This window comes from Ambystoma mexicanum, chromosome 8 (genome assembly GCF_040938575.1).
Source record: "Ambystoma mexicanum isolate Mex_15411 chromosome 8, UKY_AmexF1_1, whole genome shotgun sequence".
In the NCBI taxonomy this organism is placed as follows: Eukaryota; Metazoa; Chordata; class Amphibia; order Caudata; family Ambystomatidae; genus Ambystoma; species Ambystoma mexicanum.
Genome location: NC_090929.1, coordinates 344,163,236 through 344,182,551, shown reverse-complemented (window position 1 = coordinate 344,182,551; position 19,316 = coordinate 344,163,236). Strand labels below are relative to the sequence as shown.

Here is a 19,316-nt window from a genome sequence, read left to right as displayed (position 1 = left end):
TTCCTTAATAAACTATCCCTCCAATGTTCCTTTATCTGTATGTATTTTGTTCCTGTGTGTCCATAGGTCTCTCCCTAGATTCCCATGTATTTATATTTTACGATGTCCGGAGCTTATTTTGTACTTTAATCTTTTTTCTGTTTTGTCTTGTATATTTTGTTCATTTTGACATATTTTGGTTTTCTACGCCATTTTTAAGTTTGCCCCTTTGTTTTTGCTCCTTATTTTTAATTTGCCACCTATGTTTATTTGTTTAGGTAATTTCCTTAATTTGTGCCCCCTTTGTTTTTTATCTATCTTTCTTTGTTCCCTTAATGTGTGATCCCATTGATTTTCTGTTGACAGCTTGCATTACAGTCTGGCCAGTTGCTTTCTCTTCTGTAACAGAACACGGAAAACAGCCAGAAATAGTGGTTATTCTTATTTAAAAGTAGTGTCACCAGCTTTACTGCTTGTACTTGGCCCATTCAGGCAGGTTCACCCTTTAGGGCAGCATTCCCTTGCTTAAATGAGGCATGCTGTCCAGCGTAGCGTAGCAAGAAGCTGGCTGCAGCTGCTCAGCTATGGGCATGCTGCATGTGCTTGGTCACACCATCTTGTCAATGTTTATTCTCACAGTTTCTGAATACTCCTTGTCATCATCTACCTATTTAGAATTAGCGTTGTTTTACTGCGGCAGAAATAACTGCAACGGAAATGACCAGAGGAGAAATGTATACCCCTTCAACCCCTGCAGCCTATTTTTTTGAGTCGGGTCAGCTGCAGGGGGTATAATGTATAGTATAGTGAGCGTGGTGTTGAGGAGGATAACCCTGAAGCCGTTTTTTTTGTTTTGTTTCGGGATAGCTGCGCAGACAGATGCTCCGACTCAACCGAAAAAAAATGACCTACACCACCAAACAGATACTACAAAATATCCTACGGACATTTAGTCAGTAGGATATTTACTAGTATCTATTTTCGGTAATTTAGTGGCGTAGGTCATTTGGATTCGGTCATTTTGACTGAATCCCCTATTTACGGTTGCTTTATACAGCATAATTGTTCCAGGGAATGGTCACTTTGAATTATTTAGCAGCCATATTAGAAGCATTCTACTAGGTTGACTTGTCCAATGAGCCCCAAATTGCTTAGCATTGAAATACTAGTCACAGATATCTTTTTCTTAGACCAAGTCCATAATGTTCTGTGTCCTCACCAGTATATACATATTTCTGAAGGTCGAGGCTGGCACCACGATGCTAAAGGCGGGACATCTGGGAAGGAGGCTGGGCTTCTGGATTGTTGTGTGCTAAACGATCCGACTCCAATACATATCCAATACATATCCTTGAAGTACAGGAGTGGGCTAAAATGTCCTGTATTTTCTGTCCTAACAAACTAACCCTGCTCAGAATCATGATAGGCCCTCAATAATGTGTGACTTTTTAGAAAAGAATCTGTTTCCCCAGTGGGCTGATAAAAATCTCCAGTTAGGTTGTGGGTAATCACGACCTCCAGATAAGAAAAAAAACTTGGCTAGAGTGCCCCTTTCCAAATGGAAGTTTGATGAAAGACCACGAGACCCGACATCTTTCTGTCCATTGAGAACTAACGCATCCACATTTCTGAGAAAGGTGTTACAATGGAAAGAATGAAGATTCACTCTTTTTTTAATTTCACCGCAGCTGGCCCTGGTGTGCCTGCTATGTGAGTGAGTGCGTGGAGGGTGTTGCTTTTGCTTTCACTGTTTCGCCCGCTGCTACCCTTGCTATTCTTGACAATACACACATTGAGTCTGTTGGTAGCACTATCACTCCCAGCATACGGTGGTGCACCTTAATATACATGTAGGGAAACTGTTACTAGCACTGTCACTCCTAGCTGCTGCTGCTTCCCTCGTCCATCAATGTAGCTAGTCCGTTTCTAGCACTTTCGCTCCTAGCTGCCCTTGATACACCTGAATATACATGTAGGGAATCTGTTTTAAGCACTGCCACTCCCAGCGGCCACTGCTTCCCTGTCCATGAATGTAGCTTGTCTGTTTCTAGCACTTTCCCACCTAGCTGCCCCTTATACACCTAAACATACATGCAGGGAACCTATTTCTGGCACTGCCACTCCCAGCTTCCCCTAGCAAGTCTGTTTGTACCACTTTCACTCCTAGCTTCCCTTGATGCACCTGAATATACCTGTAGGGAAACTATTTCTAGCACTGGCACTCCCAGCTGCCCCTGCTTACCCGCCAATACATGGAGCTAGTCTGTTTCTACCACGCTCACTCCTAGCTGCCCCTAATGCACTTGCCAATGCATGAAGGGAGACTGTTTCTGACACTCCCACTCACTGCTAGCTTCTCCTGAGGCACTAGACAATACACACAGGGGGTCTGTCTCTTGCACTGCCACTCCCAGCTGCCCCGACAGTATATCTAGGGAGTCTGTTTCTAGCACTGTCACTATCAGATGTGGCTTGATACCCATAACACCATATGCAGGGCGTCTCTTTCGATTATGTCACTCCCAATCCCCTCAACTACACTCACCAGAACATATAGGGCCTCGCAAACGCATTTTTAAATGGAAAAGCCCCATTGAAAAACACATTGTAAATCAGGCGCATAAGGTTTCTCTTTTGATCACTGTCCCTTCGAATCGCCTCAACTACACAAACAAGTACACGTAGAGCAGAGCTTCTGTTTCAAGAACTTACTCCCAGTCTCCCAGGTTATGCTCACCAATGTTGAGCACTGTCACTCCCTGTCACCCCATCACTCCCAGCAATACACAGACGTTGCTTCTTTACAGTTGTTATTACCAGCTGCATGTCACACCCGCTGAATATTCTGAAAATGCGTCCATCCCTGATACCACCATTTAACCCCACACTACACCTACCAATACATAACAGATGACTCTTTAAAGGACGGCCACTGCCTCTTGCCTCTGCTACATCTGTGGATATATGCTGAAAGGTTCTGTTTTCCAGAATGCTTATTCCCAGCTACCCTACTACGTTTTTCATTCAGCATCCGGAGTTCAGTCTTTATCTTGATGTCATCCCTTTTTATGGTATAATTACTTGCCGCCACACCACACTCCTCCTGCATGTCTCTCATGAGTGGAGGGCAATGTATCTCTATCGCAGATGGATCAGGTGCCCTCGGGCATGAGTTCAGTGCTGTGCACTTGGGTATATATTTCAACCAGTGTGCCCGCTGATTCCCCACCCTTGATGGCTAGTCATCTCTTTCCCCAAAATGCCATAGAGCATCACAGGTGTGGCAAAGGCCGAGGGGCCACAATATGCGACTTCTGTTCCTAGGCGCTGGGCACTCAACGTCGATGAGTTATTCTGTTTGGTGTTGTGAGTTTTTATGGATGGGCAATTTATGTTGGCTATAGATGAACACAAAAGTGTCCAGGATCCATGTGTTAAGGACAAATTTAGAAAAAGCTTAATTAAAACATTCAAGAAAATTTGAATGACGAAATTAAAAAGCCCAACAAAACAAAAAAGTGTAGTTATTCTAATGCTGGAAAAAGACAGCCGTAAACATTTGTTTAAAAAAGAAAAAATTAGCTATTAGACATATTTTTACTGCATTTTTTTTAAAATTGTAATGGTGGATCCCCTTTTGCCTCCCCCCACCGCTACCCACCCCCGCAACCATCCATCACTCCCCCCCAATGACCCTATTTTGCCCTCACTAGAGCATCATTTCCCGCTATCCCCACCTTACACTCGCTCATCTCATAACTTCGTCCAAGTTCGTTTAGCCTCCTAGATGGCACATCAGTGCCATCACTGTGTGCTACTGAGTAGTGCTGCGCAGAACTAAGCATGGAGACGCAGTAGACAGTGCTCTGTATTGGCAGGCTCTTTTAAAAGTGCCCTTCTGACGGTATCACGCCATTGCTGTTCAGGCCATTACTGCGAGGTAGAAAACCTTGAAGTTAAAACTGCGAATTTAGCCACAAAAATAGATGGATGGTTGGGTAGGGATATTTATTAAATTGAGGGGGGGGGGTGGGGAAGTTGCGGGGGTCTCCCCTGCTTTTAAAATGCCTACAATTCATTGTTTTAAATTCGAGGTATTCGACCCTGCAGTGAAAAAGTCGCTATTTTCACATAGATCCCTTCTGACACCTCCTGAAATACTAGACTGCACAGCTGTATAAAGAAATGTAGTGCACTTAAAAACACATATTTTGCTCACTTCTTGCAACACACCTGAAACCTTGTCAGTACACTTCATGCCATGAACACTTCTTCTAATGTGACAAGCAGGCAACTATTTTAAGTGTACCCATACATTTGATTAAAAAACATGTTTCTAAACGCTATCCCTTGACAAACTTTCTTATAAATTGTCAGAAAATGATATGTAATTTCTATTACTTTAATTCTCCATTTGATAAGTGGGATTTGAATAGCACTACGCAACATTTGCTTACTTTTCTGATTGTAGTATACTTAGAACTTTTAGAGATTTTTGCTCGAAGACTTTATAATCGTTTTTCGACATTCTTCATTCAATCAATTAAGATTCAATGGGCCTTTTACTTTCATCATTTTAACCGTTTCTTTATTATTTAATAGTATTTTAAGTAAAAGTAATTAATTTCGGCATTTTAGAGAAGACATTTTGACATAATTGCCATAATCCTCTATCAACTCATTTACACTAAGTGCTTTTCTGGGGGTCCTAAACTTTAGATATTTGAAATGCATACATGCCTATCTATAGAGACCTGGAGTTTGTAATCACTCCAGCGTTCACAAACTTAAAGGGGGTGTGCTCTAGCCCAAGTGTACCCCTTAAAGTCTTCCATCCAAGGGCGCAGAGATAAAAATCGAGCATGTCCCCTCTGTTTCAGATCACCTGTTAGCTGACTCGTACATTGGCCAGGAGGACTCCCCTGAAATGCAGCAAGCCACGCAGCACAAGCGCAGGCTCTCCCTCATCTCGGACAGCAAATTTGAGAGGAGCTTCTCAGAGGAGCACAGTGAGGCCTTGGTCCCGAGCGAGGGGCCCCAGCCACGGGTTTACACCATCTCCGGCGAGAGACCACTGTTGTCAGACCATGAGAACGAGAGCATGGAGCTGGTGGTGATCAAGGGGGGGCAAGAGGAGCACCAACAGGACCCCCACGAGCACCATCATCCCCACCACCACCATCACCACCACCATCAGCATCACCACCACCACCACCAGCACCACCAGCACCAGCTGGCACAGCCATTGCAAAGCTCTGGGAGCTCGCATAACATCACAAGGCCATCCAAGAGCTGGGCTGGCAGCCGGCAGAACTCTAAGGATTGCCCAAACTGTGCCAGATCAGCCATGCCTGCCCAGCGTTCATTTGACCTGGAGCAGCATCAGTCCAGTGAGTCAGGGTGGCGTAGGAAGAAGCTGGAACGTATGTACAGCATTGATCGAGTATCTGGTAAGTGTGTGGGTAATCTGGGGTGGGTGTGGGGTGGGTGCTGCTCCCAGTCAGACAGGAAGCAGGGAGAGAACAAGCACTGTGACATAGATCATGCAGGGTATGGGGCTTTTCCTTGGCCAGTGAAAAAGGAGGCGATATCTAAGGGGCAGGTTCTCACAAAGGCATTGCTGTTGCATTCATCTCTCCATAGTGTTGTCAGTCAGAAAGATTGAAGAGTTTTGTAGATTAAAGTGTTACTCAAGCTATGAATCATGTTGTAAGTGGGTTAACTGCTCAACTTTAGTGAAAGTCCAGAACGAATCAAGAGCTTATCACTATTCAAAACCCGAACATTTCCAAAGAATTGACTATCTTTCTCATAACATACCGTGTTAAAGACACTGCCATTTGACAAAGTGACAGCACAACATTTACAGCCTCCTTCTTGAAACATCCATTCAAAATGTCCTACACCACAGCCACTCTGATAAATGCTCCTAGTGAAAGATCCATATCCTCATAACTTGGACCAGAAAAAACAGCCAACCCCTTTCTCTTTGCATGTATATAAAAAACAAGTATAACACCTGCAACTTCTACCTTAAGCTGGCGGACACAGATGGCCCGATTCATGGAATATTTGCCCAGTGCAAAGTCACTTTGAACAGGGCAAATATTCCATGAATCGGGCTCAGAGTGTGTATATCCGCATACCAAGAGCTTACGGGCAATGCATCTGGGGCACACATTTTTGGGGTAAGGTAAACAGGGAAATATTTGCGTGGATCCTCCACAATTCGCCCAATCCCTGAGCAGCTCCTCTCCAATTTTGGCAGCTCATCTCAGCATAGGACTGCCTTTTGTTGCAGACACTGTAACTTGAGCTTATTGTGACTCACTTTGTGGAAAAGGCTCTACCCAACTTGAATCAGTGCCAGGTAGTATGGTGTATGCCTGTATGCCTGCATCGTGCTGCCTTTCAGTCTCTGATAGGGGTGGCAGGTACATTATTAGAGTGGTGGGGAGCGAGAATAGTTTCACCAATTTGATGTGAGGGCGTGTAGTGACTGAACATGACCCCACCCGCCCCAAAAACAAACCTTTTTTTTTTTTTAAAGAATTGCACATGATTTATCATAGGTATTTTAGGGAAACACATCAAGCATTACAATCTTTCAGATGCGAAGTCACCAACAGTACACAGGAGCATTTCGCTCAGCATATCATATATGTGTCCATCAGAAAATCATGTGCCTGAAAGAAACACTGAATGCACACTAGACAGTGAAGAGTGCCAATCATAAATCATATGCCAGTAGACAAACACCCTGTTTAAATATAGGCTGAGGGATTCATTCCTCGATGCACATCATTGTTCATGTGCTAGTTAATAAATGCATTCAGAACTACAAGGCCATACATGTACAATCTGAATTAGCTTCAGAGGTGTTACCACTACGTGCCAGATTATTAAATACACTAAAGTTCACCTTCACATGTCACTCTTTCAGTTTAAAAATCACCATATCAATTCCCACTTAGCAATGCCAGCAATGTTCCAGCTAATCACATATTATCAATGTAATTTCGGTTTCAACAGTATCATGCTTGCCAATGCTGCTTCTGTGCAGATATCATGACAGCATCCGCATTGCCCCAAGACAATTGCGATGTCAATCTCAACAAAGTAACATCAGTGTTTCCCCAATACAAAAGTGGTAATCACAGCTTAATAATCTGTTTTACTGGGGCAACAATACTTTACTTTAAACTGCCATCTTAACTTTATGGGGGCCAGGTGGACACATTTACATTGCCCCCAGAAATATGTGGTGGCAGCCTTAAAATGTCCATGCCGGTTCCATCATTATGCTGGTATTTACCTTACCCCTAGAAAACATAAATGACAGTATTGCTGCAGTAAGCCACATTATCATACTGCCATCTCCATTGCCTCCAGAAAAGTATGATGGCAAAATAACAAATACTATGCCAGTGGTGTCATAGCATCCACCACCATGGTGGCATGATGATGTGTTTTTTGGACAAACAGTGCTATGTCATAATTTTGTGGGGGCAATGTCGACTCATCTACTTTGCATAAATAAAAACTATATTCCCAGTCTCAAAAATGCCATGCCAGTGTTGACCCATTAAACGTATTCCGATATTATTGTCTAGATTGCACCACAGAAAGTGATGATACTGGTCTCAAGAAAGCCATTCCAGTATTGCTGCAGTGAAACACTTCATGGTACTGGCATAAAAATAGCCTGCGGGAAATTGTTATCACGCTTTTTAAAATGTCTCACAATATTCCCAAAGTAAAAGACATTCTCACACTAATACGATGATGTGTTTCATTGGTGCAGCAGTGGAATGGCTTTTTTAAACTGCCATTACGATTTTTTGCGGAACAAAAACATCTATGTTCCCCATGAATGACATGCCTGAGTTGTCACTGTTTCAGTATCAGAATCATATATATTTCACAATTAGTCCATAAATTCACAAATGCGAGTGCTGTTATTTACAATTGGCAAATTAATAACACCCGGTTAAATATGTCATCACAATATCAATATGGATGTACAAGTAATACAACATCATTAAAGTGCACAATAGTTCCTTCAAATACTGGCGGCACTTATCTAATTCAAGTAGACATTTAAAGGTCATCTGAATATCTTTCTATATTGAAAATCGGTCATCAAAAAAGTGAAAAATGTCAATGTAAAGCACATTTTGGTGCTTGTCTAGTTTGCTCCAACAAAGTATGAAACCAGTCTCAACAACGTCATTCTTGTGTTGCTCCAGTAAAATCCATTCCTGTGCTGTTTTTCTATATTGCAGACTGAACATTATGTCAGTCCCAACAAAGCCATGTTATTAATACCAAAGTAAAACCCATTATTATGCTAGCATCTAACACATTATTACTCTGGCATGATCATTTCTTTCCCGGGCCAACACCGGCACTGTAGTTTCGAAAATTGTATCACAATATTCTAGAGAAAATGTAATCTACATTGCCCAGAGAAAATGGTGAAGCCAACCTCAGTAACAGCATGCATCATTGCCACAGCCAAGAGTATTGGCAAACGGGCATATACGCTGCCCACTGAATTGCCCTATACCATATCACATTTGGCACATGGCATGTCATATTGCCCCAAGAAGTGTCCAAGCAAATTCACATTTCTCCCGAATTGAAAAATGGCACTCACATGGCCCATAATTGGCCCATGCTATGTCACATTTGCCCCTTAGGTGACGATGCCACTTCACACTGCCGTCTGATTTTCCTAATGGCATTTACATTGCCCCAAGATTTACACCATGACAATTTACATTAGCCCTAGATTTTACCAGGCCATTTCACATTGCCCACTGATTTTCGCCATGGCACTTAGATTGCCACAGAACGTAAGGCATGAATGGAGGTGGCCTACAAACCCAGCCATGCTCAGTACTGAGCATGCCCTGGGCTGTGAAGGTTCAGCACCTCTTGAGGCTTCCAATGTGCCAGCCTGCATAGAGTCGTCTTGTTCCTACAGTAACAACAGCCCGTGCCCTGCTACATGTGGACAGTAGGCACGCGTGTAGCTGTGCCAGACACAAACTGGCTTCCTGTGCCGAATGTCAACCTTTCATAGTGCCCGGCTCAACTTGACAGCTGCTTCGGCTTCTCAAGTCTTCCATAATGGGTGTTGGTGGTGCACTGCGTATTATGGACAAGCCGACACTGGTTTTAACTTACTTTATATTTCACTTGGTGGAGATGAACCCTCTACATACTTAACTCTGAAAGTTGTGTACTCCCACATCTTTATTTGTTGAAGATTTTATATTATGGCTGTTTGGGGAGCCAAAGGTTCTGGGACTAAGACCACCAAATCACTCATGCTACAAGAAGGGTTGTTTTTGTTTAAAAACCAGATGTATTATATGAAAACATGTCTTTTGTTCTAATTTTGCTTGCAGCAGTTCAAACCTGAGGAGAAGAGTGCACGATCAATGAACTTGAACTAGTGGGTGTGCTGGTTTGAAGAGTGTTGAGATGCTGGCATATACATCTATTTAGTGCTCTGTAAAGGTATTTGTTCACCCACAGGTGTTGGTAACTCTGTAAATGAGCAGGACATGGGTCAACTTCTAACAATGCCAATTCACCTAAACATCAAAGGTTGTGGAATTGGCTTTGTCACGATATATCAGGCGGTCACTCTTCTCAGAGAGTTCCTTTCCCCCAAGCAAGGTGGCGCGCACCCAAAGCGCTTATATAGATTCAACTTTAGTGAGGCCTCCAACCTGTCTCATACCACCCCAACAAATACCCTCTGTATCACCAATGAGCTAGGAACCAGGCAGGTGTATAGTAAGAATATATATTTATTTAAGGTTTGACAAATAAGACTAGCAACCAAAACATCAACCACCAATGCTGTGGCACTACATAATATCACAAATTCATTTTTTTTGCACCAATTGACTAACATAGGTTTAAAGGACTTTCAGTTGCTATAAAACACAGGTAAAATTTTGAAGTTTGCTATCACAATTTACATCAGATTTCTTGCGAATTATCTAATAGGAAAAAATCAAAACACACAGTGATTGCTTAGTTTGACACAAAACTCCTTTCTCCCAGCAACCCCAACGCTCCAGGCATAAATTAGATATGACCCCTTCTGATCTGAAGGCATGGTACAGGGAGTGGGAACACAATGGAACATCGTTTTGGGTTTTTTATTTAGGTAAAATGCAATGTTTTGGAATTCTGATTTGGGATGAAAGGGAATAAAAATGGGGAATTTCGTTTTGCAACACTCCTACAATGAAAATGCAAGGCATTGGAATTCTGGTCTGGACTGAAAGGGAACATTCGTTTTGTACTATTTGTTTTCAAAGGGAATGCAAGGTGTTGGGATTTTCGTTTGTGGACACAAGCATGTTCAATTGAACGGCAGGGTAATACAAATACATCACAGACTAAAGTAATTTGCAGTGCATTGGGATACTCCTTTGTCAATTTCAAATTTTGACAAAAACATCACCCCGTGATAAATTACCATATGAGAATTAATTAAATTATATTTTTAGTTAATTGTGCTAAGGGTATACACGCTTTCACCCCCCTCCCACTAATGGAGAGTACCCATAAATGCAAATGTAAGGGTTAAACAGACAGATTCCAACACAATTTAAGGTAACTAGATATGGTGTTCTATAGAGGATTCATTGAGTTAACTTTTTAGTTCAATATGGACAGGCTCTACCCAGTTTTTCCCCACTGCACCCACTAAGGGAAAGGTATTAAGGCAGATAGCTCCCACACCATTGATAGCTTTGGGATATATCTACGTACATGGGAGATCTCTGTTCTTAAATCAGGAGGCCCGTCAGATCATAGGACCCTCTTTCAGGCATGCAGCTCACACCTCAAGCCTCTATCTACCAGCCAGGTCTCTCCAGCCACAGGCTTCTCTCAGATAGTGCTCCCAGATTTACAAGCAAAGTCCCTGGGTCTCCTTTTCTTCCTCCTTCTAGGTAGGCCTTGGTTTAGCTTTGTATCCCTGGCAAGGTGGTGCCCTGATGGATTAGACAGCTCTCCTGGTCTCTCTCCCTGGTGGTTTTCTTGCAAGTCCCCTCTTAGATTGGAACTTGCCAAGATATAGTGCTGATGACACTCTATTATTATCAAAATCCTCATGCTACGATTGGCCAGCTCTCTCTCTCTCCCTCCCTCCCCCAATACGCCCACTGCCTGCTAATAGGACAAGGAGTTGGGGTGGGGGGGTAAATTATATAGGCTGATGGAGGAGAAAGATCCATCAACCCAAAATGACAAGTGGGTTTCGTGCCAGTAGCAGAATTATGCAAATTAAATATTGAAGCCAGCTGTTGAAGATGTGGCGTAAATGTATGTTGAAAGATCCTTCATCAAAGTTGGACATAATTGTCAAAGGGTGTATCCAGAGGTTTCTGCCAAAGCAAATCAGAGCATTGCACTCAGTGGCATGCTCAGAGATGAGGAAAGGTGAAAGGTGGGGAAGGGGATTGGAGCAAGAGATTGGGACTCTGAAATGAGAAATGCAGTGTCTTCTTCAGGCCGAGAGATTGTCATTAAGGGGAAACTGGTGAGGTAAAAGCAAAGGGTAGCAATACAGGAAAGCAAAATCGGCAAATGGGTGAGCTAAAAAGTGAACTAATGACTAATTAAGTAGTTGTTTGGAGGTTTTCGGGCCTTCAAGGATGCATGCATTGTAATATGCCCATTTGAATGCCAAGATTACGGGTGTGGAGATTTTGGCCTAGGGGAGTATGCAGAGCGACAGTTGGGTTCCAAAGATCCATGTTTGTATTTGGATTAAATTAGCTGGGGAGTAAACCGTTGGCATAGAGATTTTTGTCTGCAACTCTATATATTAACACAGAGATTGGAATTATGGAAGTCAATTCAAAGGGGCGGGGTCAAATGTTGGCTGGAATCCAACTTTGGGGGTGGTATGCGCCTAAGGGAGCTTGAAGTCTGGCACGGATTTGGAAAAGGCTGCAGGGAAGTGGGTAGTCAATGCAAAAGAGGATCGTTTGGCTACTGAGTTAAGAAACTGGGATAGGGACAAATGTTGTGACATTTTTGGCAAGAGCAAAGACAAGGCCGAGGGTTTGACCTTTTTTATCTGTTGGTTTAGAGACCAGTCAGCTGAAACAACGAATTTTAAGATTGAAGAGAAAAGAACAGGGAAAGGCAATTTGGAATTGACTTGTCGACCTGAATGTTCAAAGCAGACATTAGAGCCAGGTTTGCAACCCAGTCAGTGAAGGCCTCAGAAATATTAGAATGGTTACATAGAGGGTGGTAGGAGATGGGTGGGGCAGGCGATGTCTATGTAAAAAGACAATACCCAGAGATTACCGTATGGACATCATAACATCGTTTTAGTTTCAAAAGTTGAGGATACTGATTTTCATCAGTTAACATTTACAAACTAGCCAATTATCTTTTGCAGTGGAAGCATGCCCAGCCTTTATTTGACATAGAGGCGCTATGAACTGGGAAGACAGCTCGGCAGATTGAGTACTCACTGCTGAAATCGGTGTGTGACCTGCAAGCATAGGTATGAATCCTGGCGAAGGCAACTCGGCCTTCTATCCTTCCGAGGTTGATACAGGTGCACCAACATTGGTTGGGTAATACACATTTTCTATGTACAGTGCTTTAGCAAAAGCATGATGTAAATAACACATTATTATAGTTGCAAATTTGCACTGTGCTGCCTTCCCTTCTGTACACTTATTAATAGTTTAATGTCTCTATCATATGAGCAACCGTCTCTTTAAGTCACCTCTGATATATTTATCAGTTGTCAGCACCCAGAGGCTGGGAGCACCACCCATCAGGACACATATTTACTGACAGAGGCAGTAGCTCATGTACTAAGGACACAGGTGCTCTACTGCCCTTCAAGAGTATGACCTAAAGGTGGATATTTTCTTGTCAATGGCATGACATCTGTGCTATGACCCGCTGTCTGTGAGAATCAATAAGCCTGGATTGGGATCAGGGTCTAGAGGAGAGAGTTGAGAGATGCTGCGGCAGAAAGGCGACGGGTGACTCTTAAATGTGAGGTACTGGCTGTGATCAGGCACAAGAAACACTGTTGTTGGGAAGTAAAGTATACAGAAAAACTGAGGAACAGAAGGCTTTGCTCCTGATTGACATGATTTACTGTTCTCTGTACAGGTCCTGTTTCCGCCATTTGTATATATTAGGAGTTTCCATAAAATCTAGGTAAAGAAAGATCGTAGAGTTTCCTAGCCAATCGATGTGGTTTGCAATATAGTGTACAGAAGTGGTGTGGAAAATGTGGCCTCAAAAAAGTAGTCGGCTTCAGAAATGTTAGAAAATACCACCTTCTAGCAATTTGGAGACTAAGCCACATGTTGCTTGTGTTGAGGGTAAGAAACAGGCTCTACCCGGTAAGTCTAAATGAAATGGATCCAGTGGAAAAAAAAATACAGGAACCATATGCATTCAAAAGGATGGAGAGCATATCCCCACACATCTTAGTTCTAAATACTGTAGTTTAAAAAAAAAAAAACATTGGGGACTTTATGTTGAGATTCTCTCCATCTTTCGCCATACAGTGCAGACTACACAATAACAGGCTATAAATCACAAGGAGTTGAAAGTTAGCTAGATGGGAGGCTCCTAGTGATTTGAAGAGGTGGAAAATAGGAATGAGAGATTGGTAGCGTTTTCCAGAGACGAAAATATATGTTTATATGTTTATCACAAGGTATGGGCTGGTGAATGCCGACCATGGCTTGTGTGGTAATTGCTGTTAAGTGTGCACTTTTGTTGTTTAGATTATGTTGGTGGATGTGTCCTCAACAAGGGTTGCATTTTCTAATTTGTTTGAATGTCCGGATGAGGTTTTAACATGTGCAGATGAAATTGGAGTCAGTAGGAGACAGACTGATATAACATATAATTCAGAAAATGTGCATGAGCTGTTAGTCCGTCACTAATGTGAGCAGGGAGTGGATGTGAAGAGGTCTGCAGCAGTGTATGAGTTTTTAGTTAACAGCGTTCACAGGATACAGTTTGGGTAAGGAGAGTCCTTCTAACGCATTTCTGAAGCGTTTGCATGCCATCAAATTAATATTGCAGCACCTTGTGTCCAAGTTAATGGTGTTGTGAAGTGGATCCTACAAGCGAACATCCTCTGCCACTTCTCTCTTGCACTTTTAAAGCTCGCAATCTTTGTGTAAACCGTCTTCTTTCTTCTTCTTCTTCTTGTTCTTTTTCCTCTTCCTGATCCTTCTCCTCTTCATCCTCCTCCTCCTTCATCAAGTCCACTTCCCTCAAAAGGTTTGATGATGTGAGCCCTAAACGCATACTGTAGAGATTGAAATATCTTTTAGAATATTATCTTCCAAAATCTAGATGCTGCAGCTTTCTTTTGCAAAGGTGTGATTGTAATAGGTTATGAACATTTTTCATGGAATTCAGTCTATTTTGCTGTGTTTTCCTTCCGTTGGATCAGCACTAAATTAGGCTCCAATCTCTATTAGAAATCAAAGTGATAGAGCAGATGTCTGCTTTCACTGACACACGGATTACATTGGCTATCATTAAGCTGTGGCTGGTATGCCTGGGCAAAGGGCTTGCTAAGTGGTACGACCATTGTTGTATCGCTGGGCCCTGGATTAACCCTGAATACATTAATTGTCCTTTGCTTTAAGGTTTTCACATTGTCAACTGGCCTATCCAGTTGCATTTTAAATGGCACATATAGGCAGCATTTATATTAACATTTCAGATCTTTGTTCAGAGAGATCTGGATGGACCATCTAGGCAGTTCCTTGATTCTGCAGAGGATTAGTCCTCAAGAAAGCATAGTTAGGCGCATATAAAGCTAATCTTAAATGTCTACAAGTACCAACACATCAGCGAAGCCACCTTGCCTTTTTCCATCCCTCCAGACTAACATCATCCACCAGAGCACCTGGAGACCCAGCAAATGGCAGCAGTGCCCACTATAAATCGATATGATTGACAGTGATATACCTCAAGCAAACAAGTCAAAAAAAGTGTCTCTGACTGATTGCGCTAAGAACTGATTAACATTATGAATAGATTTGTTTGTCTTTTACTGTACTGTTTGGTGACACCTACAGCATCCATTCTCTGATAACTACATTATTTGCCCAGTGTATTCTTTTCTTCACATCTTTACTGTTATCGTCAAAATTATGAATCAGCTATTCAACACATGCACTATGAGGGATGCATTAATTTATCTGCGGAGGCAGGGCTCACATCTACTGTATGTCCACAGTTTAAAGAAGAAACTCCCAAGTTGATTGCTTTTCTATTTTTTCAGAAAATGCTCACACTGTATGCAAGGCCACGAAACATCATCATAGGTCGCCTTTGACCTCCAGTGATTCCTCGGCTGAGGTAATTAGGTGTCCAACGAAAAAGGACTCCCCTGCAAAGTGGGATGTGTTTCGTACCGAGATGCTAAAAATCTTCGAGAATGCGGCATGACCCCCTCGAAGGACAAGCAGAAAACCCATGCCCATGTCGATCAATAAAAAGACGACATAGGGAAGTCGAAGACTAAATCTTTGAAACCGAGCATTAAGCCGATTCAGCAACGAGAAAGATCTTGATCTAACGAGAAATCTTCAAGGGCTTCCACGAGTTAGGAACCTAGCCCATCGAGGGTTATGTTGAAGAAGCACAAGAAATCGATTACGTCGACATCTTTGCTGACTTTGCCGGCGTCTGAACCCTCAACACCGATATCGAAGTTGACGTTGACTAAAGCGATCACGTCTTCGAAGTCATTGTCGACGACTACTTCAAAATTGTAGAAGCCAGTGGTGGTACAGGAAAAGATTTTCAAACCTTTACCTAAAAAATACTTTTTTTAAGTCATAATCAGCTATATATGAGGAAGATCACCCTTCCGATGATAACACACCACCTTTTGGGCAAGAATTCGGCACCCCTAATGTGCCAGAAGGGCTAATCTCTGATGAGTCTAGATTAAGGGATTTATATGTCAACCTTCAGTCAGCCAGTGGGTTAGATACCTCTGCTGAGTTAACTGAACATGCTGACTCCTCATATAGAAAGCTTAGTAAGGTAATAGAGTTTTTAGGCTGGAGCAGGCCTACACCTTCTTTTGAACAAGATGATATGACAGACACCTTGGACCAGGGTCCCCAGAAGGATTCAATATTACCTTTCCACACTGCATTGCAAAAAAAGGGTCTCTGCAAATTGGGAGACTCAAAAAACTGCGGCTGCAGTAAATAAAAATGTTTCCAAACAATACAGACCATCCAGCAGTGACCCAGACTATCTAACTAAACACCCAACACCAGAAAGTTTGGTGGTTCAGGCTACTACATCTAGCCAGCAGTCAGCCTACCCATCCATCTCTCATCATAGGGATGATAAGAGAGTGGATGCCTGGGAGAAAAAAAAAAGGTTTTTACGGCTTCCAGTATGGCATTAAAATCAACTAATGTCACTAGTACTTTGTCAAGATTTACATTTACCTTGTGGGACGTAAATGGTGTTGGCTGAACACATAACGGAAGGGGTGGAAAGAGACGGCTTCCAAGGATGGCAAGGAGGCAATGGGTGAATGTCTCCATTCAGGTCTGGATACTGCAGACAGCATCAGCAGATCCATGGCGACTAGCACAGTGTTACGCAGATTTGCGTGGTTTCGGAAGTCCAGGTTTGCACCAGATGTGCAAGCTAGACTAATGAACATGTCCTTTGATGGCTCGAGGCTGTTTGGCTCTCTGTCTCCGGAACTTCTCATCCATCTGCAAGAGGGAAAAGACACTGCAGGTTTGCGTGGAAACATCTAGAGGCGCCGCATACCGTGCTTACTCACCGCATTTCTTCTTCATAACTTGCATCCACGCTGAAAACGTTGCGGCACCTAAAAGACACAGAAAAAGAACTCAGTTCAATACAAATATGAAAGGGTTGCATCACGCATCGTGCTCTCACTCACCTTCAGTGCTACTCATCTCAGCAGCACGTCGCCACCCCCGGACGCCGGCCATCATCTAAGGAAGGAAAGGAACGAAGTTAGAGAACTGTTCAAAAGACTCATTATACTTACCTGTCGGACTCTTGCCAGTGAAGTAACTAGGCAGCAATGAGCCAGCATCAATCAACGTGCCCCTGCGCTGAAAGCAGGACAGAGAGCACACTTTCCAAGAAAACAAGGTGAGCTGTGGATCAAAGGGAAGGGTTGGACCCCGGGGAAGAAGGGGTTCAAGCACACAGAGACAATAGGGAGTTAAACTCTACCAATCCTGTGTTTCAGGCCCAGTCTCCAGTCGAGTAGACTCCAGGGAAGGGTTTGAGGTCGTAAGAGGTCAGAACAGGCTGAGTGACGTCCCTGTGGATACCAGGTGAGCTTTACAGAGTAGAGCTGAAGGTCTTTGTGTTCTCTGTATGGGTAAAGAATGTCCTGATCATGTTGGACAATACAGTGGCCATGTACTACCTCAACAAGAGAGGAGGTGTAGGGTCACAACCACTGTACAGAGAGGCAATGTAGCTCTGGTTCTGGGCAATTCAAGAAGGAATCTCCACATCGACAGTTCAACTAGCTGGAGTGGAGAACACGGCAGCTGATGCTCTGAGCAGGCAGAACACAGTCTCCCACGAGTGGGAACTAGCTCAGGAAGTCTTTCAAGAGATCTTCACCCTTTGGGGAACCCCTCAAGTGGATCTGTTGGCAGCCAGTGTCAACCGGAAGTGCAAACTGTTTTGCTCCAGGGAATTTCCTCCAAGAGAGCTCTAGGGGACACGTTCGTGGTGGACAGGGAATTTTCAACCCTGTATGCATTTCCTCCAGTCCCCGTCATTCCTCACGTGATCAGGAGGTTGAGAATGTTTGGAAAATCCATGATCCAAATTGCTCCGGATTGGGCCAGGAGGACATGGTACCTGGACCTTCTGGACATGTCCATCTGGCCTCCAATGCGTCTTGCACAAAGAGAGGATCTTCTCCTGCGAGAGGAAGGTCGGGATCTCCATCCAGAGATTAATACACTCAGCCTTCATGGATTGTTTCTCAAAAGCTAAAATACAAGGATTGGGTTATAGTATAGATTGACTAAGAGCATCTTGCTCTTTAAGGTGCCTGTCAAAACAATTGCATGGGCAGCCAAAATACCTGGAAAGTTTAATAGTCTAAGGCACTCTCATGCCTAAATTGTAGTTACTGCATTGTCCTGCGATTACTTGTTTTTCAATGATTAAGAGTTAACATATTTTATAACACTCACGTGTGTCCTTCTATCGATAAAGTAATCAAGAAACTGCAGAGAAAAGGCCATCAAACCAAAAAACTCTATCTATGGACTGCAACCCTCAGCTGGTAGCGTTGACTGCTGCCGCTGGTAAGACTGCAGAGCAATGCCCTCGTTTTGCTGCGCTGCGTCTGCCACTTAACAGGACATAGAATTCCTTTCAGTTTCATCCCTTTAGTAAGTCCCGAATATATCCCACACCATCCTCATATGTCCTCCAATGACCTCTGAGGCCTGTCTCGCTTTCAAGGCTGCCATCACGAGAGCCACACAAGCCTGTTTTGTAATTCACTACATGCAGTGAACGATTTTATTACCACCATGCCATGACCCATAAGTACATAAGATTTTCTAACCCTCTTCTTCCAACCAGCGAAGTAGGAATTCTGGACTGACATAGATAGACCTTCAGTATGATGCCATAGCTCCTTGCATTTGCTCAGAAATAGGATGTCCATTGGACAACCAGTTTTCATGATAGGAAGGGATTGTTCGCGTGTGCTGGAATTGAAATGCAGTTGCCACAAGGTAACATGACTGACTGCCTTTAGTATGTTAAGACTGCAGGTGTCACAATGGAAATGGGATGCCTTGATGTAGAACAGGGAATGGTCTGGACTCTGGCACACCATTCCTGGATAATTTCCATTTTTAAAAGAGAATGCACTAAGAGAACAGTTACAGGCCTGTCCCAATTACAATAAGTGAATGATTGTTTTTACGTTTTATTACAGACCCTAAAAATACGTGTACACCACATTCTCCAGCGTGGGGTCTTGCATGGATTCACATGCTATGAATATTCCCCATCGTCAGGCTGGGAATCCTCAGTGAAATAAAGCAGTTTAGCTTTAAGCTAAAAATGGCATTGTCGCTTTTATAGCCTATTGCTGTCACTTTGGGTCATACTGCCCCAATCAATGGCAGTCGTCCTCCTTAGCTTCACCCCTGGTGGCCACCTTCAGATTTTTACTGCATATTTTCGTGTCAGGAGTCCATGTGTTTTGCAAATATTTGCCTAATTTTGATTGTTTTTTCATC

At 43.1% G+C, this 19,316-nt stretch overlaps 1 protein-coding gene across 3 annotated transcripts in view; it reads left to right on the top strand.

Annotated features, from left to right (window-relative positions):
* Positions 1–19,316, top strand: part of NSMF (NMDA receptor synaptonuclear signaling and neuronal migration factor) — a 323,292-nt gene that overhangs the window by 104,733 nt on the left and 199,243 nt on the right. For all 3 annotated transcript variants that reach the window (XM_069609794.1, XM_069609796.1, XM_069609795.1), the window contains one exon: positions 4,860–5,429. In XM_069609794.1, the coding sequence (XP_069465895.1) occupies positions 4,860–5,429 (570 nt within the window). The remainder of the gene's footprint in view (positions 1–4,859; positions 5,430–19,316) is intronic.